This window comes from Budorcas taxicolor, chromosome 19, assembly GCF_023091745.1.
Source record: "Budorcas taxicolor isolate Tak-1 chromosome 19, Takin1.1, whole genome shotgun sequence".
Taxonomy (NCBI): Eukaryota; Metazoa; Chordata; class Mammalia; order Artiodactyla; family Bovidae; genus Budorcas; species Budorcas taxicolor.
Genome location: NC_068928.1, coordinates 51982285 through 52009526, shown reverse-complemented (window position 1 = coordinate 52009526; position 27242 = coordinate 51982285). Strand labels below are relative to the sequence as shown.

Sequence of the window (27242 nt, the reverse complement as noted above, 5' to 3'; positions counted from 1 at the left end):
CCCCCCACCTCCCGCCAGAGCTCACTCTAATGAATTAGCCTACCCCCACTACCACCATCCTACTATCCCCCGCCTCAACCTCCTGCCACTAATTTGATCAAGGGGTGGGGCCAAATGAGGCTAAATTTAGCCTGAGAAATGGCCCCATCTGTTGGGTGATGCTCTGGGTTCACATGTAACATTAGCTTAAATGTGATGTCCCGAAGGTGGCAAATTTGCTGCTAGAAAAGATGCAATGAGGCTTTGTGCAAAGCAGACACAATTTTTTTTTTTTCTTTTAAACGTGATCCAGTGTTTTGGACCATCCTTGCCAGTGCTTCCTAGATTCCACCCTGCAGTACACACAGAGCAGGCTAATCCACACAGGAAATGCAGCCCAGACTTGGGCCAGGAGGGAGCAGGAGGAGGTGGGCGAGGATGGATGAATACGAAACAGCCCGTGGTACCAGCAGCGGGCTTCTTCAGACTCACTTCTATCAGACATAATCCTTCTTCAACACTAGTAAGGAGGGCAGACGCTGATGCACATTTCTGAGCGCTGGTGGGCATGCGCATCTATCAGCAAGGTTTGTCTAATCCAAGCTGCGCCAGCTGCCATAGGAAGGATGGAGGCCGGTCTTGCAGAAATGGTCCTGGCCACCTCTCGGATGCGTCAATACTATTTTTTTTTTTTTTAAGGCTAATGGATTCAGAGAGACTTGCCTATCCTTTAACATGGCCTGCTTGTTGCTAATTTGGGCGTTAAAGCCTTGTGACAGGGCCAGCGAGAGGCTCTCAGGGGAATTTGTTGAGGAGATGCTGATAATGAAGGACGGCAAGGGGAAATCACGTCCCTGCGAGGCGACAGTGGGCGGGGCCCGGGCTCTCAGAGGGGCTGGCAGGGAAGCAGGATCTCAGGACCCTTTCCCTGAACCATCCCTAGGGGGACAGGCAGGTGGGCGCTGGGTCCAGCATGTGGGCACCAGCGTCCTGCTTGGTCCCGCAACGTCTTTCACGCTGATTGGTTGTGACAGGAGCGTGCTCAGCCCCAGAACATGGTAATGAGTGCAGTCAGTGGGCAATTTGCATCGATTTCAGTTACTTGGGAGGCGAGTTGCAGGTCGGAGGCTGGCCACGTGGGACTAGAAGGCAGTCGCCGTGTGAGGGGCTGAATGTGGCCTGTGGGGGGCCAGGGATGGTGGAGCAAGGGGACCCCAGAGGAGGTGCCCGGTTACGCGGGCACCCTGCCCTCCTTGTACGCCAGGTGTGCCCGCCTGGCTCACCTGGTAATGGGCCCAGCAGGCCTCCCAGATGCGCAGTGCCTCGGCCTCGGGAAACTCCCGCTTGAAGCACAGCAGGAGCCAGCGGTGGCAGAAGAGCATTTGCAAGCCGTCCTCGCCCAGCGAGACCAGGTGCTGGTAGAAGCGTGCGTGGGTCAGCCGCAGCAGCTCCCGCAGGTACAGCTGGGGGCGAGGCCAGAGGAATGAGCCTGCCTGCCTGGCCCCAGAAGCCCCCTCCCACCGAGGCCCTTCCTCATCGGGCTCCCCTACCCTCAGAGCAGGTGTGCCACACGTGAAGTCTCTATCTGCTTCATGGGTCTCCACCCACTTATTCTGTTCTGTCACTGGAAGTCTGACTCACATCTGTCCTGGTCAGTTTAGCCCAGATTTTGGACTGTTCCAGAGGCTGTGGCAAGGGACAGCAAGAGCAACCTGCGGGTGGCCGGTCTGAGGCCAGGAAGACCCCTGGCTCTCAGGCACCACATGGGCTGTTTTTGACACCCCCTCCTTTCTGAGATGTCGAGCAAAGCTTCCTTTTGACAACGCCCCCTCCCCCGCACCCACTCAACAACCTTCCACTCCGATCACCTAGATTCATCATCTCCCATAGCTGATTCAGAGCAGAGAGGGGGCATTTCTGAACCCCGAGAGGCTTGATTCCTGTGCTTCAGGTCACCACCCAGTGACGTGGGACCAGATTAAGGCTATTTCTGGCAGCGTCCGGCTTGGGCTGCTGACTTCACCAGCACCGTTGTAAAATCGATCTCCAGCAGCTAACGAGTCACGGGGCCATATGCTGTGGAGCCGTCAGCGGCGAATCACGTCAGAGCCCGTAATTGCCTCCCCAGGTACCGTGGAAACCTGACATCACAGGGCCGACACAGAGAGCGTGGAGTGGGCAGGCTCGGCTGAGATCACAGCCGGGGGATCCTACGGGGGGGTCTTGGTGACTCACAGGCCCCTTCCCACACAAACAGCCCATTGTTCCTACTTGAGACAGCCACTGGGGTGGCATGGAAACTGATTCTGAGGATCCTTCCAGACTGGCCAGTTTCTTCACCTAGTGGCCCAGAGCAGGGTCAACAAGTCCAGGCAGGCAGCTGACCCCCTTCCTCCCTCCCTCATGGATGCCCCCCGCCCCTGCTCTGGTGCCCCTTCCCTTCCCCTTACGTCCCCACCTCCCTGCTCCTGGCTCCCTCTCCTCCAGTCCCCCTGCTGTGTCCTGCTCTCCTATCCACAGTCTTCATCAGCTTCCTAATAGCTGGTCGACAGGAGTGCTCCTTGGTCTGGCATTCGAGGCCCTCCATTCAGCTCGACGCTCACTGCATGTGAGCCACCAACCTGACTGGGCCACCCAGTGTCACTGCCCAAAAATCCCTGCTCAGCCAAGTCTTGGCAGGCCTGGCAATGTTCATGGCCAGATCCCATGTGCCGTGGAGTCAGCCTGGCCCAAGGAGACATTGGGACTCCTCTTGGTTCCCTCTCTATCACCAGAGCTCTTTCTGTATCACTCCCTAGCACACTCAGCATCCTGCCCATGCACTATCAGCTTCCAGGCTGAGAATCTCTCAGACTGGGGACCCGAGACCACGTCCTAGCGCCAGCAGCACCTGACAGGTGATTGGAGTGCACAAAGAGTGGGCACTCCCGGCCCCACCTTACCCAGTTTTGCCTCCTCACTCCCAATTTTCATTGCTGCCTGGTCTGTGTAGGTTAGCAGGGGTCATGGTGGGAGGAGAGCTGTCTGGGCACAACAGGCCTGCTGCCCTCGAGGTGGGGTTGTGATGACTATCCAGTGGGCCTCAGGGCGGCTTCAAGAGCCCCTCCCATTCCCATCCCTAGGAACCCTGGCTATGTCCCCTGTGGGGGACCCAGATACACCTAAGAACACGTTTTATAAAGCACAGGGCCAGGTGTGATAGTGACCCCTTCCCCCCAGGGAACCTGGGTTAGGATGCCACATGCAGGGAGGAGGGAGGCCACATGAGGACCCTCTGGACTGCAGGAGTGTGAGGTGGGGATGGCAGCATGTGTCCTGGGACCTGGGAACAGCACGTATCCCTCTTGGGGGAGCTGTCCCTAGTCCACAGGCCCAGGGCTAAGCACCCCCACAGTCTATCAGCAAGGCCCACCTTGGCTTTCCCACTGCTTGGTGACCCACAGCAGCCAAGCCACACACATCTGAGAGCCTCACCAGCTGTTTCTCCATGTCCTCGTCCCTAGGAGAGCTGACAAAGATTGTGTTCTGCATCAGACCCACAAAGCACCAGAAGGTGTCTGACTCGTCCAGGACCTCAGCCAGGATGGGTGCCACCAGGTCCGACATGCCCTGGGAGTAGCCAATGGCTGGGTTGTACACCGCATAATTCAGCAGGATCCTCCTGGAGATGCAGTGCAGAGAGCAGGGAGGTCAGTGGAGGGTGGCCATAACGTAGCAATGTGTTCTCCAGGCCAGTAGAACCCCAGGCTGGAGACTCTGGGCTCTCCAGGCCCCCATGCTTCACCTTGATCTTAGAGGAAGGAGAGCAGCTCCTGGGATCATCTCCAGAGCTTGGGGAAAGGTAAGGGCCTGCACTTAGGCACTCACCAGCCCCAGTCCTCTAGAGCAGAGCAAGGAGGAATGTGGATCTGATTTTCTTAATGGTCGACTGCCTGTGACAAAGGGTGGGCTGGCAGGGACGTTTTTTAATGGGCTGCTAATTTTGTGCAATTATTTGCCAGGAGGCAACAGAATGTCAGAGATGCCAGCCTCAGCCCCTACGTGGCTTGATCTCCCAGAGGACCACCCAATGGGAGAGGGAGACACTCGAGGGAGGCGGGTTCACAGCTGGTGTGGGCCAAGCAACTGGCTTGGTGGATGCCCAGGGGGCAGGGCCTTTGCTGGTACCTTTGGGAGGGGCTTCCAGGCCTTCCCTGGGTCACTAGGACAATAAGGGGCCCATTGACATTGCCTAAAATAGCTAAGGACTCTCTGGTTCTGGGGCACTGAACCTAGAAGAAAGATCCTTGACCCCTGCAGAAGCTTCTGCGGCTGGTCCACTTCCCAGAGGGTCAGCTGAGACCTGAGGGGTGAGGTGAGGCTCCGCGGGCGGCAGATGGGAGTGAAACCCAGTTGGGAAGGAACCCTGCTGGCTGGGGAGGCGGTACCTCATGCTCTCCACATTGGGATTGCCTTCGCCTCGGAAGAACTGGTTGCTCCGATCTGTCCGAACCACATCCTTGTCCACGGTGAACTGAACGTTCCGCCAGAAAGCTCTGTGCTCTTCAGGGGTCATGGAGAGCCTGGCACGGAGCAGAGAGCCCGCTGGGAGGTCAGCAAGCGTCCCACCCGCTCCAGGCCACCAGGGGCGCCCTTTCCCGCCCTGCTCGAAGATGGGAACTGGGGTCGTTGGCCAACCCTCCAGCTGCCACTGACTCCGGGCAGGGTAGGGGCGTTGTGCACAAGGCTTTCCCAAATTAACTCGGTCTCACTGGTCCCAGCGTCTGGGGGAGAGCTCACCGAAACTACAGGGTCAGGGAGGCCCAACAGACCTCAGCATCCCCAGTTCCCTGCTGCCCTCCCCTCGACCCCAGCCCCGCTGCCACCCCGGCGTTCAGTAGTGGGATGTCAGTGCCTCGTTAAGTATGTTGAAAAAGAATTCTAAAACCTTGACATGCGAGCTAAAGAGAGCCAGTCCCGGGGCCGGGCGCGGGGGTAATGACTGCACTTATCCAGACCCATCGCTCACGGTCCTGGGAGACCCATTTTCCAAGGAAACTATGGGTCAGGGAACATATTATCAATGCTGAATTGCACCTCAAATTGCCTTTCCAAATGGCATTTCCCTCCGCGGCTCCGAGGGGGGGCGGCGAGGGTTTCCCCTCCGCGGTTCGAGGGGGGCCCCGGTCGGGCGCCGCGGTCACCTTTTCTGCTGGATCTCGGCGTATTCCTTTCTCTTCTGCACCCGCAGCGCCTCCCTTTCCTCCGACGTCGACTCGTGGCTGTAATAACGCAGCAGGAAGGGCCAGACCTCCCCTCGGATTGACACATCAATGCCGCCGAAGAAAATGGCCTGGAGGAAGCGGCAAAAGTTGGGGAGGGGCCAAAGCAGGACCGCTCAAAGCACCCCCAAATCCCCGGAGATCTGTGTTTTGGTGGCTTTGCTGCGCCTTCTTGACAACTGATGCCTTGATTCAGATCGCTGCAATTTGCACATGTTTAGAAGGGGAAAGTGCCGGCCCCCCATTCCCATACAGGACACAAACCAGGCTCATTTCAATGTCAATGCCCCCCCCTGGTGCGGCGCTCAGATTAACCTGTCGTTCTCACGTCAGGGCCTTAATCCCGGTTTTGGAATCGCGGGCGCGGGCTGCGAGCTCTTCTATACACGCTGTCGCGGGGTACCCCGAACCCGCTCCGGAGGTTGCTTTTTCATCGCAGCGGCTTTGATCGCTCTATCGGGCGCGTTCACACAGCCGCTGGCGTCAGCGGACCGACCGCCGCCCACCCCCCTCGTCCCCGAAACCCGGCCGGAGGCAGCGGCCCGTGGGCGCGGCCCCGACCCCTGGCCTCGAAGCCGCCGGGCCCGCGGACGCGCCGGGCCTCACCTTGCGAAGCTTGTACTCCTCTTCCACTTGCCCCAGCGCATTCAGGTGGCGGAGCCAGGCCGCCACGTCCAGCCGTCGGTACATGCTCTCCTCGGGGTGCGTCTCGGAAGACGGCAGCTTGGGACGCCGGATGGAGAACTGCATACACGTCTTTTCGTCGGCGACCTGCTGGACGCGAGGACCGTCGGGGCGGGGGGGCGGGGGGAGTGTAACAGTGGCTTAGACGCTCGGCTTTCGAAGCCAGCCCGCGCTCTTCGCGGGATGTAAACGCCTCCCCCCCTCCCCTCTTCTGAAAGGAGGGGGACGCCTCTCCCCCGCATACAAACCCCTAAATGGCAAGTGTAATTAGACGCAATTAAAATGAAAATACCGTCCGCTTACCATGGTCCCCCCTCGCGCTCCCGGCTCCCGGCCCACTCCCACCGACCGCCTCTCCCCTCCACTCTCCCTCCGGCCCCGCCGCAAAGACGGAATTAATGCCTGGGACGGCCAACTTCCCTCTGCCGGGAGGGCCTGCAATAAATTACATGTGATTGGCCACATACAAAGGGATGGCTGTTCTGCGAGCGGGGAGCCCGCCTGTCAGGTTGTCTCCACGGGCAGTCACGGATCCAGGGCAAAACTGCAGCTGACATTTAATTCAAAAATCAAAGGTTGTTCAATGTAGGGGGAAAAAAAAGCCATGCTACTGTAATAAGGGAAGCCAGCAGGAGGCTCTGTGGGAAGGAAAGGAATTTTAAAGTCAGCCCGTTTCTAATAAGCACATACACTATCTTAAACAGATAATTAAAGAGCTCTTATTACATTTGTATGTAGATTGAGGAAAATATGGCAGGAAGCCTTGTCAAAACATGATTTTTCAAGTGCGGAGTACTGCCTTTACCAGAAGCCTGGGCACATGTTTTAAACCCAAAGTTGCTGCTCTGTTTGCCCCCAGCGACCACAGGTCACACCCTTGAGGCCTGGGACTCCAAGGGAGAGAGTGGGTGTTCTGGTCTGGGTTGGAAGGGAGGCAGGAAGGGAGGGGAGGGGAAGGGAGGGGAAGGGAGGGGAAGGGAGGGGAAGGGAGGGGAAGGGAGGGGAAGGGAGGGGAAGGGGGGGCAGCACCCATTCCCCCTCCCTAGCTACCTGGTCTTTGAGGTGCGTCTCTGTACAGTATTTCCACTGCTGAAGCACGTCAGGCAGCTTGTCCAGGCCACCGTGGTGGAAGTGGAACACCTTGTACTGGCTTTCCCGACTGGCGACGACCAGCTGGCCACTGGTGCAGGCCTCATCGCTGAGCGGCCATTGGAGGGGGGAAGAGAACAGACCCATGAATATGTAAACATGGGTTTTTATTTCCAAGTATAATCAGAGGCCGCTATCACTCGACCTCAGAGGCAGGAAACAGAAAGTCCCCCAGGAGTTTGGCTGCTGGCGGGAAGCAGACAGAATTATGCCCTCACAGAAGCCATCACCCTCTTTGCTGAAGAAGGCAAAGCAGCTCCCTCCTGGGGAGGCCCCAGGTGGGACTGTCCTCGCCCCCAGGAGATCTGCCAGAGCAGCCTTCAGTCCCCACCCCTGCCGGCCAGGTCACATCCTCCCTTCTGTCCTGGATACCATGGAGATATCATGGAGATATCATGATATCATATCATCTGTCTCCTAGGGGTGGATGCCCTGACATGGAATCAGATTTGGAACCCAGATGGGTGGGCACTAAGGGACTCCCCTCCAGTGGGCTTTCCATTTAGCACAGAAGTCACTCTGGGAAAATCCTCCAGGGAAATTCACTATATGTGCTCAGGGCCATCACCCAACCTTGACTGCCCTTTCCTGAAACGCAGGATAGGGCTTTGCGTGTGGGAACCCCCCCAGAGGCACAATTGCTTCTTTGAAGCACTGGTCTTTGGCTGGTGCTGTCCTGCAGCTTTCAGGAAGAGAGACATGAGGTAGCTGTTAGGTGGGGAACTGAGAGGGATGGCCCCCCATCATGAAGAAAATAGTGTCTCTATCTAGAAAGCCATAGTCTATCCTAAGCATGCACTGAGCAGCTGGGCCTCTGACTGGGTGACCGGGAGCTCCCTGCAGCTACTGCTCTCTGTGTAGCCCTGGTTTATCATCTTGCCCCAAACCAGAGCACAAGCAACAGCTGCTACCATCACCCTGAAGGCAGAGGAAAGAGTTTGGGAGCTACCCAGACCCGGCTCCTGGGGGGCAGCCATTGTGGGGCACTGCCTCCAGGGCACTAGTGATGCTGGGAAGCAACGGTTGGGAACGTTAGGGTCCTAGACCCAAGCACGGCCCCCCGGGGACACGGCAGGCACACAGGCAGCTTCCAGAACATGGCCAAGAGGGCCTCACCTGAAGAAGAGGCGCAGGGAGCGCATCTGGCCCAAATCCACTCGGAACACACCACAGATCTGCTCCAGGGCGCCGGCCCTCTGCGGCTCGTCCCAACGCTGGGGGCCGTCCGGGAACTGCAGGTGGGCATCCACGCTGGAGGGGGAGCTGGTGGAGCAAGTCATATGAGGGCCACACGTGTCTGTCGTGCAGTCGTGGGGGGAAGGGCAGGGAGGGCTTGGGGAAACCATTTAAACATGTGTGTTGCTCAGAGACATACCGGAGCACCTTGTGCAGAGAGGTTCTCCATGAACATCCATGAATGAATGAATGAATCCCATCACAGGTCTTGCCCAACTACTTTAATGTGGATGGGAAAGCACTTTTGTGACCAAATTCTGTCCTACCTCTGTAAAGGCACTAGGCTGTCATAATGACAGCTGAGGTCCTACTGACTGGGTTTGAGCCCTTGCTGTGTGACCCTGGGGGAAGTTAGCAAGCTTCTCTGAACCTTTGTTTCCTGCTTTGCAAAGTGAAGATAATAACAGGCCTTCTAGTAGAATGAACAGCGCTTGGTGCTGGGCACCCTGGTTTTCAAGGCTTGCTAAAAGAAGCCTGTTTTGTGACCGTTTTAGACAGCATGGGGCTTCCATGTGAGTTCACACTGGTTCAGTATTTTCCTGAAAAAATATTGATTCCATAAGGAAACATTTCGGCTGCAGTGCTATTAATACTACCAGTAAACACTTAGTTGAGCCTGGCTCTGTGTTAACCACTTGCCCTGTGCTTTTTATCACGTATAATCTTCACAATAATCCTAGGAAATGAGCGGTTATTATCCCCATTGTACAGAACAGGAACTAAGGCTCAGAAAGGTTAAGTAACTTGTCCAAGGTCACACAGTTAGCAGGTGGTAGAGCTGGGATTTGAACCCAAGCTTTGTGGCATACTTCACCAGGGTATTCGATGGCCTCTCAGTTCAAAGTTTAGCAATACCACCCCATTCTTTTATTCTGCCTCTTTAAAAAATTCATTGTTTTATTTGGACCCTCGGTTGCAAAATATTTTATTTCATGGAATCAGCTACACAGCAGGTAAAATGACGTCTCTTGAGATTTCATAGTAAACTCTAGCAGATGACTGCTAAAATAGAGTAAAGGCAAACATCGGTCCAACCCCAACATCCTGCAGAGCTAAGAGTGCAGTCGCTTTATCCCGCTTTTCCTGTTTAAGCCAAGAACATAAAAAGTGTCGGAGGCAATTAATCTGAAGGCGCCTCTTCCTCAGATGGGCACCAGGTCTCCAAAGGAAGCTACTCGGGATTGTTCACCCACCATCTGTCTAATTCGGAATTTCCTCAAAGAGGACGAAGACTGGCCTTAGAACCTTTGCTGCTTCTAGAACAGCACTGGGCCTGGTGTGCTGTTCTTCCCTACCTGCCTAAGGAGGTGGGTGGAGCCAAGTCCCCCCATTTCTGAGGGGCACCTGGGGTCTCCCAGGAAACAGACTCAGGTGAAGACAGACAGCCGGATGGGGAAGAAGGCAAACAAGCTAAAGCACGCGGCCACACGACAAACCCAGACCCAAAAAGGCTGAGGGATTCCCTGTCCTCCTGAGGGGACCCTGACCGGGCTGCACTATGCAATGATTGTTTGCAAAACAAGGCAGGCCGCAGGGCTGAAGACAGCCCCCCACCAAGCCGCTTCTCGCAGCATTTCATAATCTGCTTATTGAACAATGAGGCCGCAGTGGCCAGAGAGCATGTGCTTGGCATGCTTCCCGACTGGGCCGGCCCATCCGGGCTCACCTCCAAGCCCAGCCAGAGAGGGGCCACTAAAGGGTGGCATTATTTCCAGTCCCCCCTACCTCAGCCCTCCCCACCACCACTCCACACGCACACACACACAGCACGATCCTCTAAAATCTGCATGCTCTTCCCAACATGCTACGTGCTGCTCACCCCACAGGGCAGGCCATGGTTTGCAGAAACCAGATCCAGGATGGACACTGGCTCTGGCAGAGTCCTGGCTGAAGCTACTGCTCCCCTGCCGTGGTGGAAGGACTGAGGCCATGAGGGGAAGGAGCCCCAGAGAGAGGGCACCCCCCACAACACCTTCCTGTAGCAACTTGCCCCCAGGCAGAAGTCTGCCTGAACCCTTTTACAACTCCTGCGGGGGAAATTATTTGCATTAATTGATTGATTGATTAATTCAAGACCTTGTGTTGGGACCTACAGCTGGGGTTCCACCATTCAAACTGGAGCAAAGTTGATGGAAGCCTTGGTTCTTGTTATTTCGGGCCTGTTGCAGCAGATGTCTGTACAGTCATCTAGGTCACCAAGGGCCACATCTGCTTCTGCCTCAAGATCCATTGCCATGGGGTTAAGGGCTGTATCTCGTTTGCTCTTCTGCATCTCCAGCTCCCAGTACAGGCCTGGCACAGGACACAGAGATTTAATACCCATGCCTGGGGTGAAATTTTAAATGTCTGGGAATTTTAAAGTCATAGAAAAAAAAAATGGAAATAAAATCTTGGGAAATTTGAAATATGTATAATTTTTAAAAAAATCTTTTTATACATGCAAAGCCCTTTGGTTTTAGGAATATTCATATGTGCTGCATATAACCTGGCTTGTTCATAAAATTATTATGTGTGGTACATTAAAATTATAAGGAAGGTTTATTTAGGGCAATAACTCTCAATATGCTAGAAGTTAAAACTGTTTTATAGGTACAACTAGAAGATGCTAAACTCTAAGAAATACAGCATTTTCTTTCTGAGGATCACCAACATGCAAAAACAGAAATGAATAAGAAAGGTCAACTCTGTCATCGCAAAACATAGCAGATGTGTTGTCTACCTGCTAATCACAGCAATGTCAGGCACAGAGTTGGGAGTTTAAATATGGCCTCAGATTCCTAGGGTGGTGTCCATTCCTCCACCTCTGAGTCTGAGCTGGTCTTTTCAGTGGCTTTAATCCATAGGATATGGTGTGAGTGACATCCTATGAGCTCCAGAGCCTGGCCTCAAGAGGCTTCTACATTCTCCCTCTTGGCACATTCCTATCACCATGTAAGGAAGCGCAGGTACAAATGAGTGACCACAAGGAGAGAGAGACCCAGCTCACAGCACCGCAGTCTCCAAACCTCATGCACAGAGCCCACGACACACCCTGTACCTGGCTGACCCCCTAGTTAGTGACAGCTGCCTGAGAAAGCCCCAGAGCACCCAGTAGAATGGTTAGACTTGGCCCAGTCCAGCCAGAAGAACTGTGAACAAATTAAATGCAGTGGTTTTAAGTTGCTAAGTTTTGGAGTCCTCCATTATAGGGCTATAGATAACTGATACATAGTGTCTGTTTTCAGAAAAAGCTCAAGCAGGAGGGAAGAAACCTCCAAAATTGTTATTTTGGGGTTTTTTTTGGCTGTACCTCGAGGCATGTGGGATCTTAGTTCCCCAACCAGGCATTCAACCCAGGCCCCCTGCAGTGGAAGCATAGTCCTAACCACTGCCTGGGAATTCCCTTCCTCCAAAATTATTGAATTGTGGTTCTCAAGGTCAAAGAGACATTGCGGCCAGACTAACATTTTTAAATATCCAAACTTCTAAGCTGGCTCTTGCTTTTGTTCCTCCTAAGCCTTTTGGGTCAGTTGAACAGTATGTCAATGGAACCCCAGCTGTAGGTTCCAAGTATAGTGCCTGGAATTAATTAGTCAATTAATTAATGCAAATAATTTCCCCCACAGGAGTTGTAAAAGGGTTTAAGCAGACTTTTGCCTAGAGGCAAGTTGTTGCCAGAAGGTGTGTGTGGGACCCTCTTTCCAGGGTTCTTCCCCTCTGGGCCCCAGTCCTTCCACCATAGCGGGGGAACAGAAGCCTTCACCCTGGACTCTGCCAGAGTGAGTGTCCATCCTGGATCTGGTTTCCGTAAACCTTAGCCTGTCCCATGGGGTGCACAGGACATGGCGCCTTGGGAAGGGCATGAGATTTTGGAAATCGTGCTGTGTGCCTGTGGAGTAGAGGTGGGGGAGGGTGGTTGAAATTAATGCCGCCCTTCGGTGGCCCGTCATAATTGCCAGAACTTGGAAGCAACCAAGAAGTCCTTTGGCAGATAAATGGATAAACAAACCAGTACATCCAGATGATGGAATATTATTCAGCAAGAAAAAGAAATGAGCTATCAAGCCATGAAAAAGGTATGGAGGAAAGTGAAAGAAGTCAATCTGAAAAGGGTACATACTATATGATTCCAACTCTATGACATTCTGGAAAAGGCACAACTATGTAGATAGTAGTAAAAGAATCAATGGTTGTCAGAGATTGGGACTGTGAAGGAGTGAATAGGTGGAGCACAGAAAAATTTTAGGGCAGTGAAACTACTCTGTGTGATATTATAGTGGTGGATACATGTCGTTATACATTTGTTAAAACCCATGCAATATACAACACCAAATGAATCCTAATGTAAACTAGGGGGGACAATGATGTGTCACTGTTATAAGTGTAACAGACATACCACTCTGGTGGGGATGTTGGTGATGGGGAGGCTTTGCATGTTGTTGGGGCAGGGGGCATATGGGAAATCTTTGTACTTTCCTCATAATTTTGTTATGAATCTAAAACTGCTCTAAAAAAATAAAATCTGTTTTAAAAAATGAAAAGCCAAAGAACAAACTGAGACATATATATGATAAGGGTTAATATCCTTAGTATGAAAAAATGTATGTAAAAATTTTAAAAATGAGTGCCCAACAGGAAAAAAAAAATGGCAAAATGACATGAAAAAACAATCACTAGAGAATAAACACAAATAACCAATAATGTTTTCATATTCAGAGTAATGAAATAAATGCAAATGGAAGCAAGATACAATTTAGGGGGAGGTCTATGAAGTTGGTGATAATTAAAAGTTTATAAAATACAGTGTAGGTAAGGATTTGGGGAAGTACTCTTGCATGGCTGGGGGCACTGTATGCCAGCCAAACTTCTCTCAATGGCAATTTGGAAATCTAATGCCAAAGCCTTACAAATGTTTATTTATTTTGACCCTTTACTTTCATTTCCAGGTATTGAACCTAAGAAAACAGCCATAGTTACCTACAAAAAACACTTAATGTGAATAGACACAAAAAAGCCTCTGAGGAAAGTCCAATGCTCATTCAGAAGAAGAGCTGTCAGCAAACTAGGAATTGAAGGACATCTCAAACTGATAGAGGGCACCTGCAGACATTCTACAATTCACCTCACACTCAATGGTAGGAGACTGAATTTTTTCCCCCTATGATTGGGAGGCTCTATGCTCTGTAAGGGACAGAAAAGAAACTGAATCTCATAAATATTGGAAAAGAAGAAGTAAAACTCCCCATTTGCAGATGATATAATTGTTTACATGAAAAAATTCCCATGGAATTTACAAAGCAACTCAGAACTAATCAGTGAATTTACCAGAGTTAAAAAAATAAAAGGTTATTATACAAAAATTAATTGCATTATTAAAGACTAGTAACACTTAATTGGAAAATGTAATAAATAAAAAATTCCACTTACAGTAGCAAAAAGCCCATATAAAATATTTAGAATAAGTGCAACAAATGACATTAAGACCTTTACACTGAAAAACACAAAACCTTGCTGAGAGAAATTAAAGGAAAACTAAATAAATGAAGAGATATACTATGTCCATAGATTGAAATGGTCACATTGTTAAGATGGTAATCTTGCCAAATAGATCTACAGATTCAACACAATTCCAATCAAAATTCCAGAAGAATTTTCTGCGTAGAAATTGGCAAGCTGACTCTAAAACTCATATGGAAATACAAAAGTCCTAGAATGAGCAAAACAACTCTAAAAAGAGGAGAAAGTTGGAGGACTTATTAAAAACTACAGTAATCAGTGTAGTTTGGTGTTGGTTAAAGAGCAAATTTCTTAATTAATGGAAAAAAATAGAGAGCCCAGAAATAGGCAAATATAATCGACAAAAAAAAAATTAGATAAAAATGCAAAAACAATTCAGTGGAGAAAAGAACAGTTTTTCAACCAATGTTGTTAAATCAACTGGATATCTGAATATATGAAAAAATTAACATCAACACTTTCTTCATGTTATAAACAAAAATTAACTCAAAATAGATCACAGACCTAGATATAATACTTAAGACTGTAAAGCTTCTAGAAGAATCCATAAAAGAATACTTTTGTGACCTTAGAATAGGCTAAGTTTTCTTTAAAAAAAAAAAAGCACAAAACATAAAATAAATAATAGATTAGATAACTGAGAAGTCTTTTCTTCAAATTACATCATTAAAGAAAATAAAAATGCATCCCACAGCCTGGGAAAAAATATTCATGACACACATATCCAATAAAAGACTTGTATTCAGAATATGTATGAGGAACTCTTAAAATTCAATAGTGTTGCTAGATAAATTTCTTTAGATGTGATACCAAAAGCATGATCTATAAAAGAAAAATGTGAAAATCGGACTTCATTAAAATGAAAAACTGCTCTTTGAAAGGTATTGTTAAAAAAATAAAGTCAGGCCAGAGACTGGGAAAAGATATTTGTAATTGGAGGCAGGAAGAGAAGAGGACGACAGAGGATGAGATGGCTGGATGGCATCACTGACATGATGGACATGAGTCTGAGTGAACTCCGGGAGTTGGTGATGGACAGGGAGGCCTGGCGTGCTGCAATTCATGGGGTCGCAAAGAGTCGGACACGACTGAGCGACTGAACTGAACTGAAGATATATAACTGATGAAGGATTTATATTCAGAATATATAAAGATCCTTCAAAGCCCAGTAAAAAGAAAACAAACAACACAAGTTTAAAATTGCCAAAAGGTTTGAAAAGACACTTCGCCAAATAAGGTAGCAAATAAGCATAAGACATTATTGATCACAAGAGAAATGGAAACGGAAACCACAATGTGTACACGTATGTCAAAACTCAGCAAACTGTGCACTTTAAATATATGCAGCTATTGTAACTCAATTATACTTCAAGAAAGTTGTAAAAAAAATTACCAGTACTCAATATGATTATCAGATTTCTAACAGTAAGGAATATTTTATTTTTTTAAGCTTTTAAAAATAGTTTATTTATTTATTTATGGGTGTTTTTATTTGCAGCATGTGAACTCAGGTGCGGCATCTGGGATCTAGTTCCCTAACTGGACCCCTGCATTGGGAGTGTGGAGTCAGCCACTGGACCACCAGGGAAGCCCCAGGGATATTTTAATATATTGTAGCACATGCATATGATACAACGCCATTAAACTAGTGTGAAACATTTTATTAAAGTATTCAATGATGAAGGAAAATGCCATTATGTTGAATCAAGAAAGTAGGGTGAAAATTATATGAAATATGATACAACATAGTTTTGTATATAATGTATATTTATAAATATTTTATATCTACATAAATAAATAGAAAACCACACCAAAATGACAATAAAAATCATCTCTAGGTGGCATTATAGTTTGTTTTCATCTTGTTCTTTATCTTACATATTTTCTAAAAAGAATAATGTATCATTTCAATACTCAGAAATAATAAGTTGATCTTCCATCTTTTTTTAAACAAGTCCATATTAGCCTTTATATTGTAAAACCAATAAGGATAATTTTGAAAAGAAAAAAAGGAAAAAGTCAGGTATCAATAACCAATCATTATCTTGGTTACCATTTATTTGAGGTTTCCTATGTGCCAGGAGCTCTGCTGATTGCTTTAAAGATTTTCTCATGCTAACACTATGAAGGAGATATTATTAACCCCATTTTATAGCTAAGAAGACTGAGACCAGGAACATCATCCTCAAATTTCACAGGTGGTAAATGGCAAAGGCTCATCCAAAGCTCAAATTCCTGACACCTATGATGTGTGTGACTTCCAGAGACAAAGGCAATGACTTAAAAAGAAAATAAAGGAAGATACAGAGGAAAATAAAACTCTATTTTAAAAACTATCTCTTAAAGAATGCCCCTGAAAACATACCTACTGCTCCCCATTGCCCCATGCTCCTGGATCTGAAACCGTCAGCCATCAGGTTTTGTCCACCAGTGAAGCCCCAGTCCTCAGCCTGGTGCAAGGTAATATCAGCTCATTTTTGCCCACACCTCCTTGTATCACTGCATCACACTGTATGGCTTCAAGCAACAGAAATTTCTCTCTCGAAGTTCTGGAGACCAGAAGTCTGAAAGCAAGGTGTCAGCAGGGCCAAGCTCCCTGGGAAGGCCTTGGGGATGATCCTTCCCTGCCTCTTCCAGCTTTCGGTGGAGTCTCTGGCTTTCACTGGCACGTGACACATCACTCCAGTCTCTACCTGTTCACAGGGCCTTCTTCCCTCTGGGTGTGGCTCTCTGTGTCTCTGTTCTATTTTCTTGTAAGGGCACCAGTCATTGGATTAGGGCTCACTCTAATCCAGAATGATCTCATCATAACTAATTACATTTGCAAAGATGTTCTTTATAAATAAAGCCGAGTTTTGAGGTTCCAGGTGGATATGGATTTAGGAGAATATTATTCAATCAAGTTATACCCCTTTATATAGTCCCACTATATCTCAGGACAACTGGACAACTCACATCCTTTCTACCTTATAAGGCCCTCTCTCCATGCAGTTGCCTCCTTGGGTTCCTCCCCCTGGGTTACCTGCCCTCTAGCCTCTATTCCTGTTCTTTTCACTCTCCGAGACCCAGTTTCTCTGTCTTCCCTTGATGTTAGGGAAGCTGCTAAGGAGAGTATCTGATGTGTCACAGGTACCCCAAATATGCTGATTTTCCCTTATTTCTTGCAAAATCCTTAGAAATTTATCATTCTCTTTGGTGTGTTTTGCTTTGGACTTTGCATTAAGTCAGTTCCTAATGCCCAAACCAGACAGACATCACAAGAACAGAGCATTCTAGGCCCTAATGAATATCCCTCATGACAGAGACACAAAATTCTCAACAAAATACTAGCAAATCAAAGTCAACAACATCTAAAAAGGATTATACACCATGACCAAGTGCGATTTATGCCAGGAATGCAAAGGTGGTTTAACATATGAAGATCAAGTCATGTAATACACCAGATTAATAAAGAACAAAAACCACACAACCATCTCAATAGCAGCAGAAAAAAACATTTGACAAAAATCCAACTCCTTTTCATGATGAAAACACTTACCAAACTAAAAATAGAAAGGAACTTCCTCAATCTTAATAAGGGCATCTATAAAAACCCACAGCTGACATCATACTCTACGGTAGACTGAAAACTTTCCCCCTTAGATCAGGAACAAGACAAGGATGTCTGCCCTCACCCCTTCTCTTCTACTGAAGGTTCTGCTCAGGGCAATTAGACAAGGAAAAGCAAAGAAGCAAAAAGGCATCCAGACTGAAGGAAAGAAGTAAAAATTATCTCTATCTGCAGATGATGGATTTTGCATATAGAATATCCTTAGGAATTCATATCCACACACACAAAAAACCTGTTAGAACTGATACATGAAGTCAGCAAAGTTGAAGGATACAGGATCAATATACAAAAATTAATTGCATTTCTATACACTAGCAATGAACAACCCAAAAACTAAATTAAGAAAGCAATTCCATTTACAACACACACACACAAAGTAAAAGACTTACATAGCAACCACAAAAGCACTGTTGAGCCAAATTTAAAAAGACCTAAACAAATGGACACCACCCTTATGGCAGAAAGTGAAGAAGAACTAAAGAGCCTCTTGATGAAAGTGAAAGAGGAGAGTGAAAAAGTTGGCTTAAAACTCAACATTCAGAAAACGAAGATCATGGCATCTGGTCCCATCACTTCATGGCAAATAGATGGGGAAACAATGGAAACAGTGACAGACTTTATTTTCTTGGGCTCCAAAATCACTGTGGATGGTGACTGCAGCCATGAAATTAAAAGACACTTGCTCCTTGGAAGAAAAGCTATGATTAACCTAGACAGGATATTAAAAAGCAAACACATTACTTTGCCAACAAAGGTTCATCTAGTCAAAGCTATGGTTTTTCCAGTAGTCATGTGTGGATATAAGAGTTGGACTACAAAGAAATCTGAGTGCTGAAGAATTGATGCTTTTGAACTATGGTGTTGGAGAAGACTCTTGAGAGTCCCTTGGACTGCAAAGAGATCCAACCAGTCCATCCTAAAGGAAATCAGTCCTAAATATCCATTGGAAGGACTGATGTTGAAGCTGAAGCTCCAATACTTTGGCCACCTCATGCAAAGAACTGACTCATTGGAAAAGACCCTGATGGTGAGAAAGAATGAAGGCAGAAGGAGAAGGAGATGACAGAGGATGAGATGGTTGGATGGCATCACTAACTCGATGGACATGAGTTTGATTAAGCTCCAGGAGTTGGTGAGGGACAGGGAGTCCTGACGTGCTGTGGTTCATGAGGTCACAAAGAGTCAGACATGACTGAGTGACTGAACTGAACTGAAACAAATGGAAAGTCATCCCATGCTTATGAATTGGAAGACTTCATATTGTTAAGATGGCAGTACTCCCAAATTAATTCATACATTCAACACAATCCCCAACAAAATCCTACTTGCCTTTTTTGGAGTTATTGACAAGCTGGTCTAAACATAATATGGAAATGCAAGAGGACCCAGAATAGCCAAAACAATATTATAAAAGACGAATGAAGTTGGAGGACTCACACTTCCCAGTTTCAAAACTCCCTATAAAGAGGTACTGCCATAATGACAAGATATATTGACCGATGGAATAGAACTGACAGTCCAGAAATAAATTCATCCATTGATGACCAATTGGTGTTCAACAAGGTTGCCAAAACAACTCAGTGGGAGAAAGAATAGTCTTCAACAACTGGTGCTGGGACAACTAGATATCTATGTGCAAAAGATTGAATTTGGACCCTTACCTCATACCATTACAAAAAATTAACTCAGAATGGATCAAAGATCTAAATGGAAGAGCTAAAACTATAAAACTCTTAGAAAAAGCATAGGCATAAATCTTCATGACCTTGGATTAGGCCATGGTTTATTCAATGACATCAAAAGCGACAAGCAATCCAAGAAAAAAAGAGATAAACTGGACTTTGTCAAAATTAAAATCTTTTGAGCTTCAAAGAAAATTATCAAGAAAGTAAAAAAGACAACCCATAGAATGGGAGAAAACATTTGAAATCACATATGTGATAAAGGACTATATTTTTAAAAAGAAAAATTTAGAACACAACACCAAAAAGACAACTGACCCAACTAAACAATGGATCTACCTGAATAGATGTCTCTCCAATGAAAATATTCAAATGACCATTAAGCACATAAAAAGATGCCTAACATCATTAGCCATGAGGGAAATGCAAGTCAAAACTACAGTGAAATATTGTACCATTTCACATACTAGGATGGTTATAATAAAAACCAAAGATGGAAAATATAAGTGTCAGTGAGGATGTGGAGAAATTAGAACCCTTGTACATTGCTGATGGGGATAAAAATTAGTGCAACTACTGTGGAAAATACTTTGGAAGTTTCTCAAAAGTTAAATATGGATTTACCATATAGGACCCAGCAGTTCCACTCCTAAAAAATTAAAAATATATATCCACACAAAAACTTGTATATGAATTAATGTGCATAGCAGCATTATTCATAATAGCCCCAAAGGGGATATGACACAAATGTCCATCAATTGAAAAATGGATAAACATAATGCAGTACATCCATACAATGAAATATTAGTTAGGCATAAAATTAGTGAAATACTGATACGTGCCACAACATAGAGGAATCTTGAAAACATACTAAGTGAGAGAAACAAGTTACACAAGGCCACACACCTAGGCTTCTCTGATAGCTCAGCTGGTAAGGAATCTGCCTGTAATGCGGGAGACCTGGGTTTGATTCTTGGGTTGGGAAGATCCCCTGGAGTAGGGAAAGGCTACCCATTCCAGTATTCTGGCCTGGAGAATTCCATGAACTGTATAGTCCATGGGGTTGCGAAGAGTCAGACATGACTTTCACTTTCACTTTTCATATGGAATATCCAGAGCAGAAAAACCCACTGAAAGAAGGCAGATTAGTGGCTGGTACAAGCCAAGGGAAGGCAGGAGTGAGTTTTAACTGTGATGGTTTCGGAGTTACTGTTTTGGAATGCTGAAAATATTCCGGAAATTGATTGTGGGGCTGGTCGTACAACTTTGTGAATGAACTAAACGCCATTGCTTTGTATAGTTTTAAAGGGTGAATTTTGGAACTTTGCCCCGGTGGCCCACTGATAAAGACTGCGCTTCCACTGCAGGGGGTGTGGGTTCGATCCCTGATCAGGAAACTAAGATCCCTCATGCTGAGTGGCATGGCCAAAAAGTAAACAAGATCTGTGTCTCAATTCATGCAACATGTACTACAATAAAATATTTTAAAAAAAGAAATAAAGGGTGAGTTTTACTTTATGTGAATGATATCTCAATAAAAAGAAGTCCCTGTGTCCCCCCTCTCCCTTGTCTGATTCAGCCTGAACATCTCCTGGCAAAGGCACAAAGCGTGACCTCAGCCAATATTTGTTTATTCAACACAAAGTTCTCAGTGCCTCCCTGTTCTGGGGACAGCTGAATGTTGCCAGACGTTTAGACTTTCATTCTGGTGGAGAACGAGGGGAAGGCATGTCAGGGAGTGACTGTGTCATGGGGATGTGGACACAGAGGCGGGAGGCTGAGGGGCTGAGGGCAGACACTCCTGAGGGTGGTCTTGGGGAGCCTGGGTGAGGCCTGAGGCGGGGAAGAAAGCCAGTAAAGCAGAGAGTGCAGAGAGCATTAATAGGTCGAGTAAGCAACGCACGCTGGAAAAAGGCACCCATCACTATGGGGAAAATGGCATTACCCTGGGAAGAGAAATTCATTTTGCTCCTACATTGTTGAGTTTAACTTTCCTCCTAGTGAAGGAATGGAAATGATCTCATATTACAAATAATTTTCCATTAAAAATAGAGTCCTTGCTTTTTTATTACTTAATATTGTAAGTAACAAATTCATTTTTGTGGTTAAAAATTAAAAAAATACTAAAGTGTGCAAAATCAGCAGTGGAAAAGCCCCTCCCAACACCTCCCTATCCTGTCCAGTGTGCCCTCCAAGAAGCCGTCTTTGTTGGCAGCTTGGGGATTCTTACCTTGCTTCATGCGTTCATGTATTTAAAAAGTAGCTTGCAGACACCATTTTAGAATGGCCCAGGCACAATTACAAAAGAACAGTGTAATCGTTTATTCACCTGGACTCATTAATGACTTCCCTAGGAAGTGGGGTGCCATCGCCTTCTCCAACTCCCATACTCTCGCCTGGAAAATCCAATGGACAGAGCAGTCTGGTAGGCTAGAGTCCATGGGGTCACAAAGAGTCGGACACGACTGAGCGACTTCACTTTCTTTCCCTTTCATTACAGTCAATCAGTCACTCTTCTCTATAACACTTGACTTCATTCAAGGAGGACGTGAAGAAGCTGACCCCCTGCCCACCAGAGGATGGGAATCTCATAGGAAAGCTAAGCTGAGGACCATGAGCACGTGGATGATAACACCACACGGACCAGGTACTGCTGTCAGAGAGTCACGAAGAACTGGAGGCGTCAGAGGAAGGCAGCACCCAGAGCAGCGGGTGTGGCCCCTGGAAAGGCTCAGTCCCAGCACAGTGGCACAGGGGTTGGTCCTGCGTGTCTCTGGGTAGAAGGAAGAGCCTGGGCACAAGCAGAAGGAATAATAAGGAAGCCAGAAGGGCTGGCTGGAGTTACTCTAAGAAGGGCCCTGGCACTGATATTTTGGAAATCCGTGGACAGAGGAGCTTGGTGGGCTACAGTCCATGGGGGCTGCAAAGAGTAGGACATGACTGAACAACCAACACTTCTCTTTTTTCATTGATATTTTAATCAGGTCGTCCCAAAGAATCGAAAGCAGAGACCCAAACAGATATTTGTAAACCAATGTTCATAGCAGCCTTATTCATAATACCCATGTCTCTAAAATATATGAAAAAAAAGTGTCCATCAACAGATGAATGGATACACAAAACGTGGTCACCACATACAATGGAATATTAGTCCATCTTAAAAAGGAACAAAGTCCTGACACAGGCTACAGTATGAATGAACCATGAAGACTTTATGCTCAGTGAGGTAAGCCAGCCACAAAAGGAGGATTTCACTTAAATGAAGTGCCTGGAAGAGCCAAATTCATTGCGACAGAGAGCAGATTAAGGTTACTGGAGGCTAGAGGAGAGAGAGAATGTGGAGTTAAGAGTTTAATGAATAGAGCTTCAGTTTTTCAAGATGAAAGAGTTCTAAAGATGGATGATGGCACAAAAGTGTGAATGTACTTTATATTACAAACTGTACACTTAAAAATGGTTGAGATGGGGGGGGAGTTGCTCTATAACATGGGAAGCCCAGCCTGACCCTCTGTGATGACCTAGAGGAGTGGGATGGGGCAGGTGAGGGAGGCTCAAGAGGGCTGCTGCTGAGTCGCTTCAGTCGTGTCCGACTCTGTGTGACCCCACAGACGGTAGCCCACCAGGCTCTCCCATCCCTGGGATTCTCCAGGCAAGAACACTGGAGTGGGTTGCCATTTCCTTCTCCAGTGCATGAAAGTGAAAAGTGAAGGTGAATTCGCTCAGTCGTGTCCTACTCTTCGCGACCCCAGGGACTGCAGCCTACCAGGCTCCTCTATCCATGGGATTTCCAGGCAAGACTACTGGAGCGGGGTGCCATTGCCTTCTCCGCAAGAGGGCATATACATATATATATATATATATATATATATATATATATATATATAAATTATGACTGATTCACATTGTTATGTGGTAGAAACCAGTGAAATATTGTAAGGCAGTATTCCTCCAATTAAAAAAATTTTTAAACTCCAAAAATGATTGCAATAGTAAATTGTGTTTTATCCCAGTAATAATATTTTTTTTTTTAAAAAAACAATAGTTTTCTGATTTAGAATTCTTAGTTCCCCCCTCTCCAAATAATATTTTCTTATCTTTCCTTCATCTTCCTGGGGTGGATGCCCATGCTGGATCAGCTGTAGGACTGGCCAGCCCCTGACCCATGCAAAGGCCATGCAGAGCAACAGGTGGGAAGGAAGGAAACCCTGCCACGGAGGTGCATTATTGAGGATAATGAAGAGTTTGTGGGATAAGTTTAAGAACATCAGTAGAGTGGGTAGAAGGCTGGCTGCTCTGCTTCCAAAGTGACTATGCGTGACGTCTCCCTGTGGAACTCCTGTCCTATTTCCATCTCTGAACTGGTTGGCGGGGGTGGGGGGAAACCTCTGTACTGCCCCTGGGGCAACCTCCCTCCCCCTATCTACTGCCTCTTCTTTAAAGTGACCCCTGGGAGAAGCTGGGCTGTTCCGCTGCTGCCCTCAGGGACCCTGAGAGAAGGCAAAGCCCACAAAGACCCAACGGGAGTTCCCCGATGCCCTCATGGTTAGGATTCCAGGTTTTCACTGCCATGGACCTGGTTCAATCCCTGATCAGGATACTGAGATCCCTCAAGCTGAGCAGAGTAGCCAAAAATAGATAAATATTTTAGAAAGGAACCAATATTGTTTTTAAAAAAACAAAAAGGCCCAGAAAGGCCCCTTCGTCTGGGCAGTGTTCCCTCCCCACCAACAGGGCTTCGGGTTTCGGGGAAGCAAGTTTTTGTTTAGTCTTTTTGTCTTCCTACTTGGTAACGTCGAAGTCCAAAATCCGCCTGAGGGGTTCGAGGAAGAACAAACAAGGCGATCTTGTGTAATCCACCCGGTGGGGAGAGTCGGCCAGCTGGCATAGCTGTGGCACTCGCCCCGCACGGTCACACACTTGGCCCCACTAGCAGCGAAGTTTCCTCAGAACTCTCGCATCCTGCGGCGCCTACTTAAAGGGCTGCCAGGGCCCTTGTGAAGACCCAATTGTCAGACAAAAAGATTGCTTAAAAGAAGGAAACCTGGGCAACCCGGATGTTCTGGGAGCCCCAGGCTCCTGATTTTAAAGGATGAGTAACGTAGGAGGGGGCATTCAGAGAGCCGTGGCCACAACAGGTCCGCTGTGACTGGGAAAGACGAAGATCTTTTACTCTAGTCTGCCACCAACTCCGTCTGCGTGTCACCAGCTTCAGGCCCTCAACCACCCAAACCTGCCACTGACAGCTGAGAAGTTTTGTCCCTAGAGCCCTCAGCACAGATGCACTTTCTGACGAAGCCTGCCTCTGCCCACATATGGGGAGATGAGTACCACTCTGGACCATGGCGAGCGAGGGACTGTTTCAAAGCTCCTTTGGATTGGATGGGGCTCTGCAGCGACCTGGCTAAGCCTCTGGGTCTCAGGACAACAAGCCTCTCTTGGTCACGAGTACTGATGTCCTGCGCCCCCACAGTCTCCACCCATTCCTAGGCCAGGTGGCCAGCCAGGGCATGGGGGACATCATGCAGGCTGGTCCATGATGCCAGCTTCACTACACTGGGCGTTTCTGAGTTCTGCTTTGTTTCCAAAAAGCTAACTAGTCTACATATAGGTCATCCTGTGACCTTGACCTTACTAACTGTACCTTGCCCAGACAAAACCTAGAGGACAGGATAAAGTAAGAACCAACACGTACAGAGCAGTTTAGGTCCTAAAGATACATACAGCATCTCCACTACATCGCTGCTAGCATGCCCACTTTTCAGATGTGACAGCTGACACCAGAGAGGCCCAGTCATTGTGCAAGGCCACACTGTGCCCTGACCACTATACTAAATTATCTCTTGTGCAGCAGTAGAAAGCATCTCTCTCTTTTAAAAAAAATATTTATTTTTATTTACTTATTTGACTGTGCAGGTCTTAGTTGTGACATGTGAGATCTAATTCCCTGTCCAGGGATCAAACCTGGGCCCGCTACGTTGGGAGCACAGAGGCTTAGCCACTGGACCACCAGAGAAGTCCCCAGAAAGCATCTGTTTCTATCCTCTATCACGTACTAACCACACGGCATTTACTCACATAGGGCTTCCAAATGTTGCTTGACTGACAAGCAGCCAACTAAAAATACAGGAAGGAGAGTTCTAAAGGGAATGAGGATACTGGGGGACACATCACGGCAGCACGCACACACGTGTGTTTAAGTACTGAGACATGAACAGCCACATCAGGCATGTTTGGGGTATGGCTACATCCTTTCTGCCAAAGACAAACTGGATGGGAAATCCTCCCTTCGCTCAGCGTAGAGCCTGGAAGGCCTGGGACCAGTCCTGGCTTGGTTCCTCAGCCAGCCTATGTGGTCTTGGGCCAGTTATCTCCTCTACTGGGCCCTGGCCTTCTCAGCCATAAAATGGGGAGATGGGAGAGGAAAGCACTGGGACAGGGCTGAGGGCCCAAGACACACTGAGTGGACATTGCTAATCTGTCTGCTTGTTAGGTGCAGCCTGCTGTTCTGCCAGCAGCCTGTGGCTGTTGGGAGGTCAGTACTGGGCGGGATGTCCTTTGCCTTCCAACACCGCAGCCAGCCCAGTCACCTCCTTGCAAATTCAGGCTCCAGAGTGCTTGCTGTTCCCAACTCAAGTCCCATACCTGAGTTTTTGCACTCATTTCCCCTCCCCTGCCAGCTTCCCAGGTGGTGCAGACATGGGTTTGATCCCTGGGTCAGGAAGATCCCCTGGAGTAGGAGATGGAAACCCACTCCAGTCTTCTTGCCTGGAAAATCTCATGGACAGAGCAACCTGGTGGGCTACACTCCATGGGGTCGCAAAGAGTCCGACATGACTGAGAGAGCACACACACACACACACACACACACACACACACACACGCCCTCCTCCCCTGCACCATTATGTCCCCTGCACCTCTCTGCTCCTCATTCTTTGGGGTCTGGCAGAGCCCTCTATGAGTGACGACTTCAGGGAGAGATTGTCTTATCTGTGTTCCCTGTACCCTGACTCTGGGAGCCTCACTAGGACTCTGTTAACCAGGAGGAGGGACGGGGCAGCAAGGCTGGGTGTGGGGCAGCTGCCCTCCACCATTGACAGGGAGCCCACCTTCCCTGACCCCTCATCCCCCTGGCCCTGAGCCCTTTCCCAGCCTCTGAGCCACTCCTGACATGTCATGCCCTCCAGCAGGGATGCTGTCTTAACTGTCTTTGTAACCTTCACCCCATAAGGGCCTGGCACGGAGGAGGCTGCAGATGGATGACAAAGGAAGTCTCACTTTCTGCACCTTAATCCCTCGCTCAGTAAAATGGAGGTGACAGTGGCTGGATTCTGATCTCTGAGACCCTATTAGGCTCTCAAATTCTGGCCATTTCTAAGCTGACTGTTGCAAGCAAAGCTGTAGGCACGTCTGCTGTAATTAACATCACACACACATGCACACAAACACACAAGCATACACACATAGTGGCAGCTGAATCTACCCTCTGGGATGGACTCTGCCTGGTTTCTACTGACCTTGGACACTGTGGGGCCCTGCTCTGGGGTTTGCTGGCAGATCCCCCCCGCCACCCGCCATGCACCCAGAGACAGTCAATCAATGTCGCTTCCAGAATGGCTGGCCAGAGCACTAAACGTTAGCAATTGCGGCAACTTCCCTTCCCAGTCTTTTAGGAGACCCTGGTGCTGACGATCACCACGGGAACTTAGTTCTGTTGGGCTCAAGGGGTCATCTCTGACATAAGTGGAAATGGGAACTTATCAGAATAGAAGCCCTGGATCCTGATATTTCAGCTCCCAGAACCTGCCCTGGCTGAGCTGGGGGTGTCATCAGCCACACTTGAGATCAACATAGCTTTCCCGTCCCTCTCAAGGGGCTCAAGAGCCACAGGAAGGATGGGCCGGCCCGACTTCAATCACAGTTCTTGGTGCAGAGAGCTCAGCTCTCCTGGGAGCCAGGAGGACAGTGGCTGAGCTCAGGCCATTAACTCTGCTGGGCGGCTCTGATGCCGCACAGGGCTAATTATGAAAGGTGTAAATCACGGGGAGGAGGAGAGCAGGCACGTTATTCAGGTTTATTACCAACACAATTTAGGAAAAGATAACCAGGCTAGGCCTCTCTTCTCCATTGGCCAGCCAGGGGGAGTGG

General features: G+C 47.9%; 1 protein-coding gene across 4 annotated transcripts in view; it reads right to left on the bottom strand.

Moving 5' to 3' along the window:
• The window catches only part of TBC1D16 (TBC1 domain family member 16), an 87863-nt gene that overhangs the window by 7675 nt on the left and 52946 nt on the right, over window positions 1-27242 (bottom strand). For 3 of the 4 annotated variants that reach the window (XR_008201006.1, XM_052657433.1, XM_052657435.1), the window contains exons 4-10: window positions 8190-8336; window positions 6975-7122; window positions 5847-6014; window positions 5163-5311; window positions 4407-4541; window positions 3454-3640; window positions 1263-1442 (exon numbers count right to left, since the gene is read on the bottom strand). Coding sequence is in view for 3 of the 4 variants with exons in the window: in XM_052657433.1 (XP_052513393.1) it covers window positions 1263-1442; window positions 3454-3640; window positions 4407-4541; window positions 5163-5311; window positions 5847-6014; window positions 6975-7122; window positions 8190-8336 (1114 nt within the window). In the remaining variant the exon portion in view is untranslated. The remainder of the gene's footprint in view (window positions 1-1262; window positions 1443-3453; window positions 3641-4406; window positions 4542-5162; window positions 5312-5846; window positions 6015-6974; window positions 7123-8189; window positions 8337-27242) is intronic. The other variant, XM_052657436.1, reaches the window with a different exon arrangement.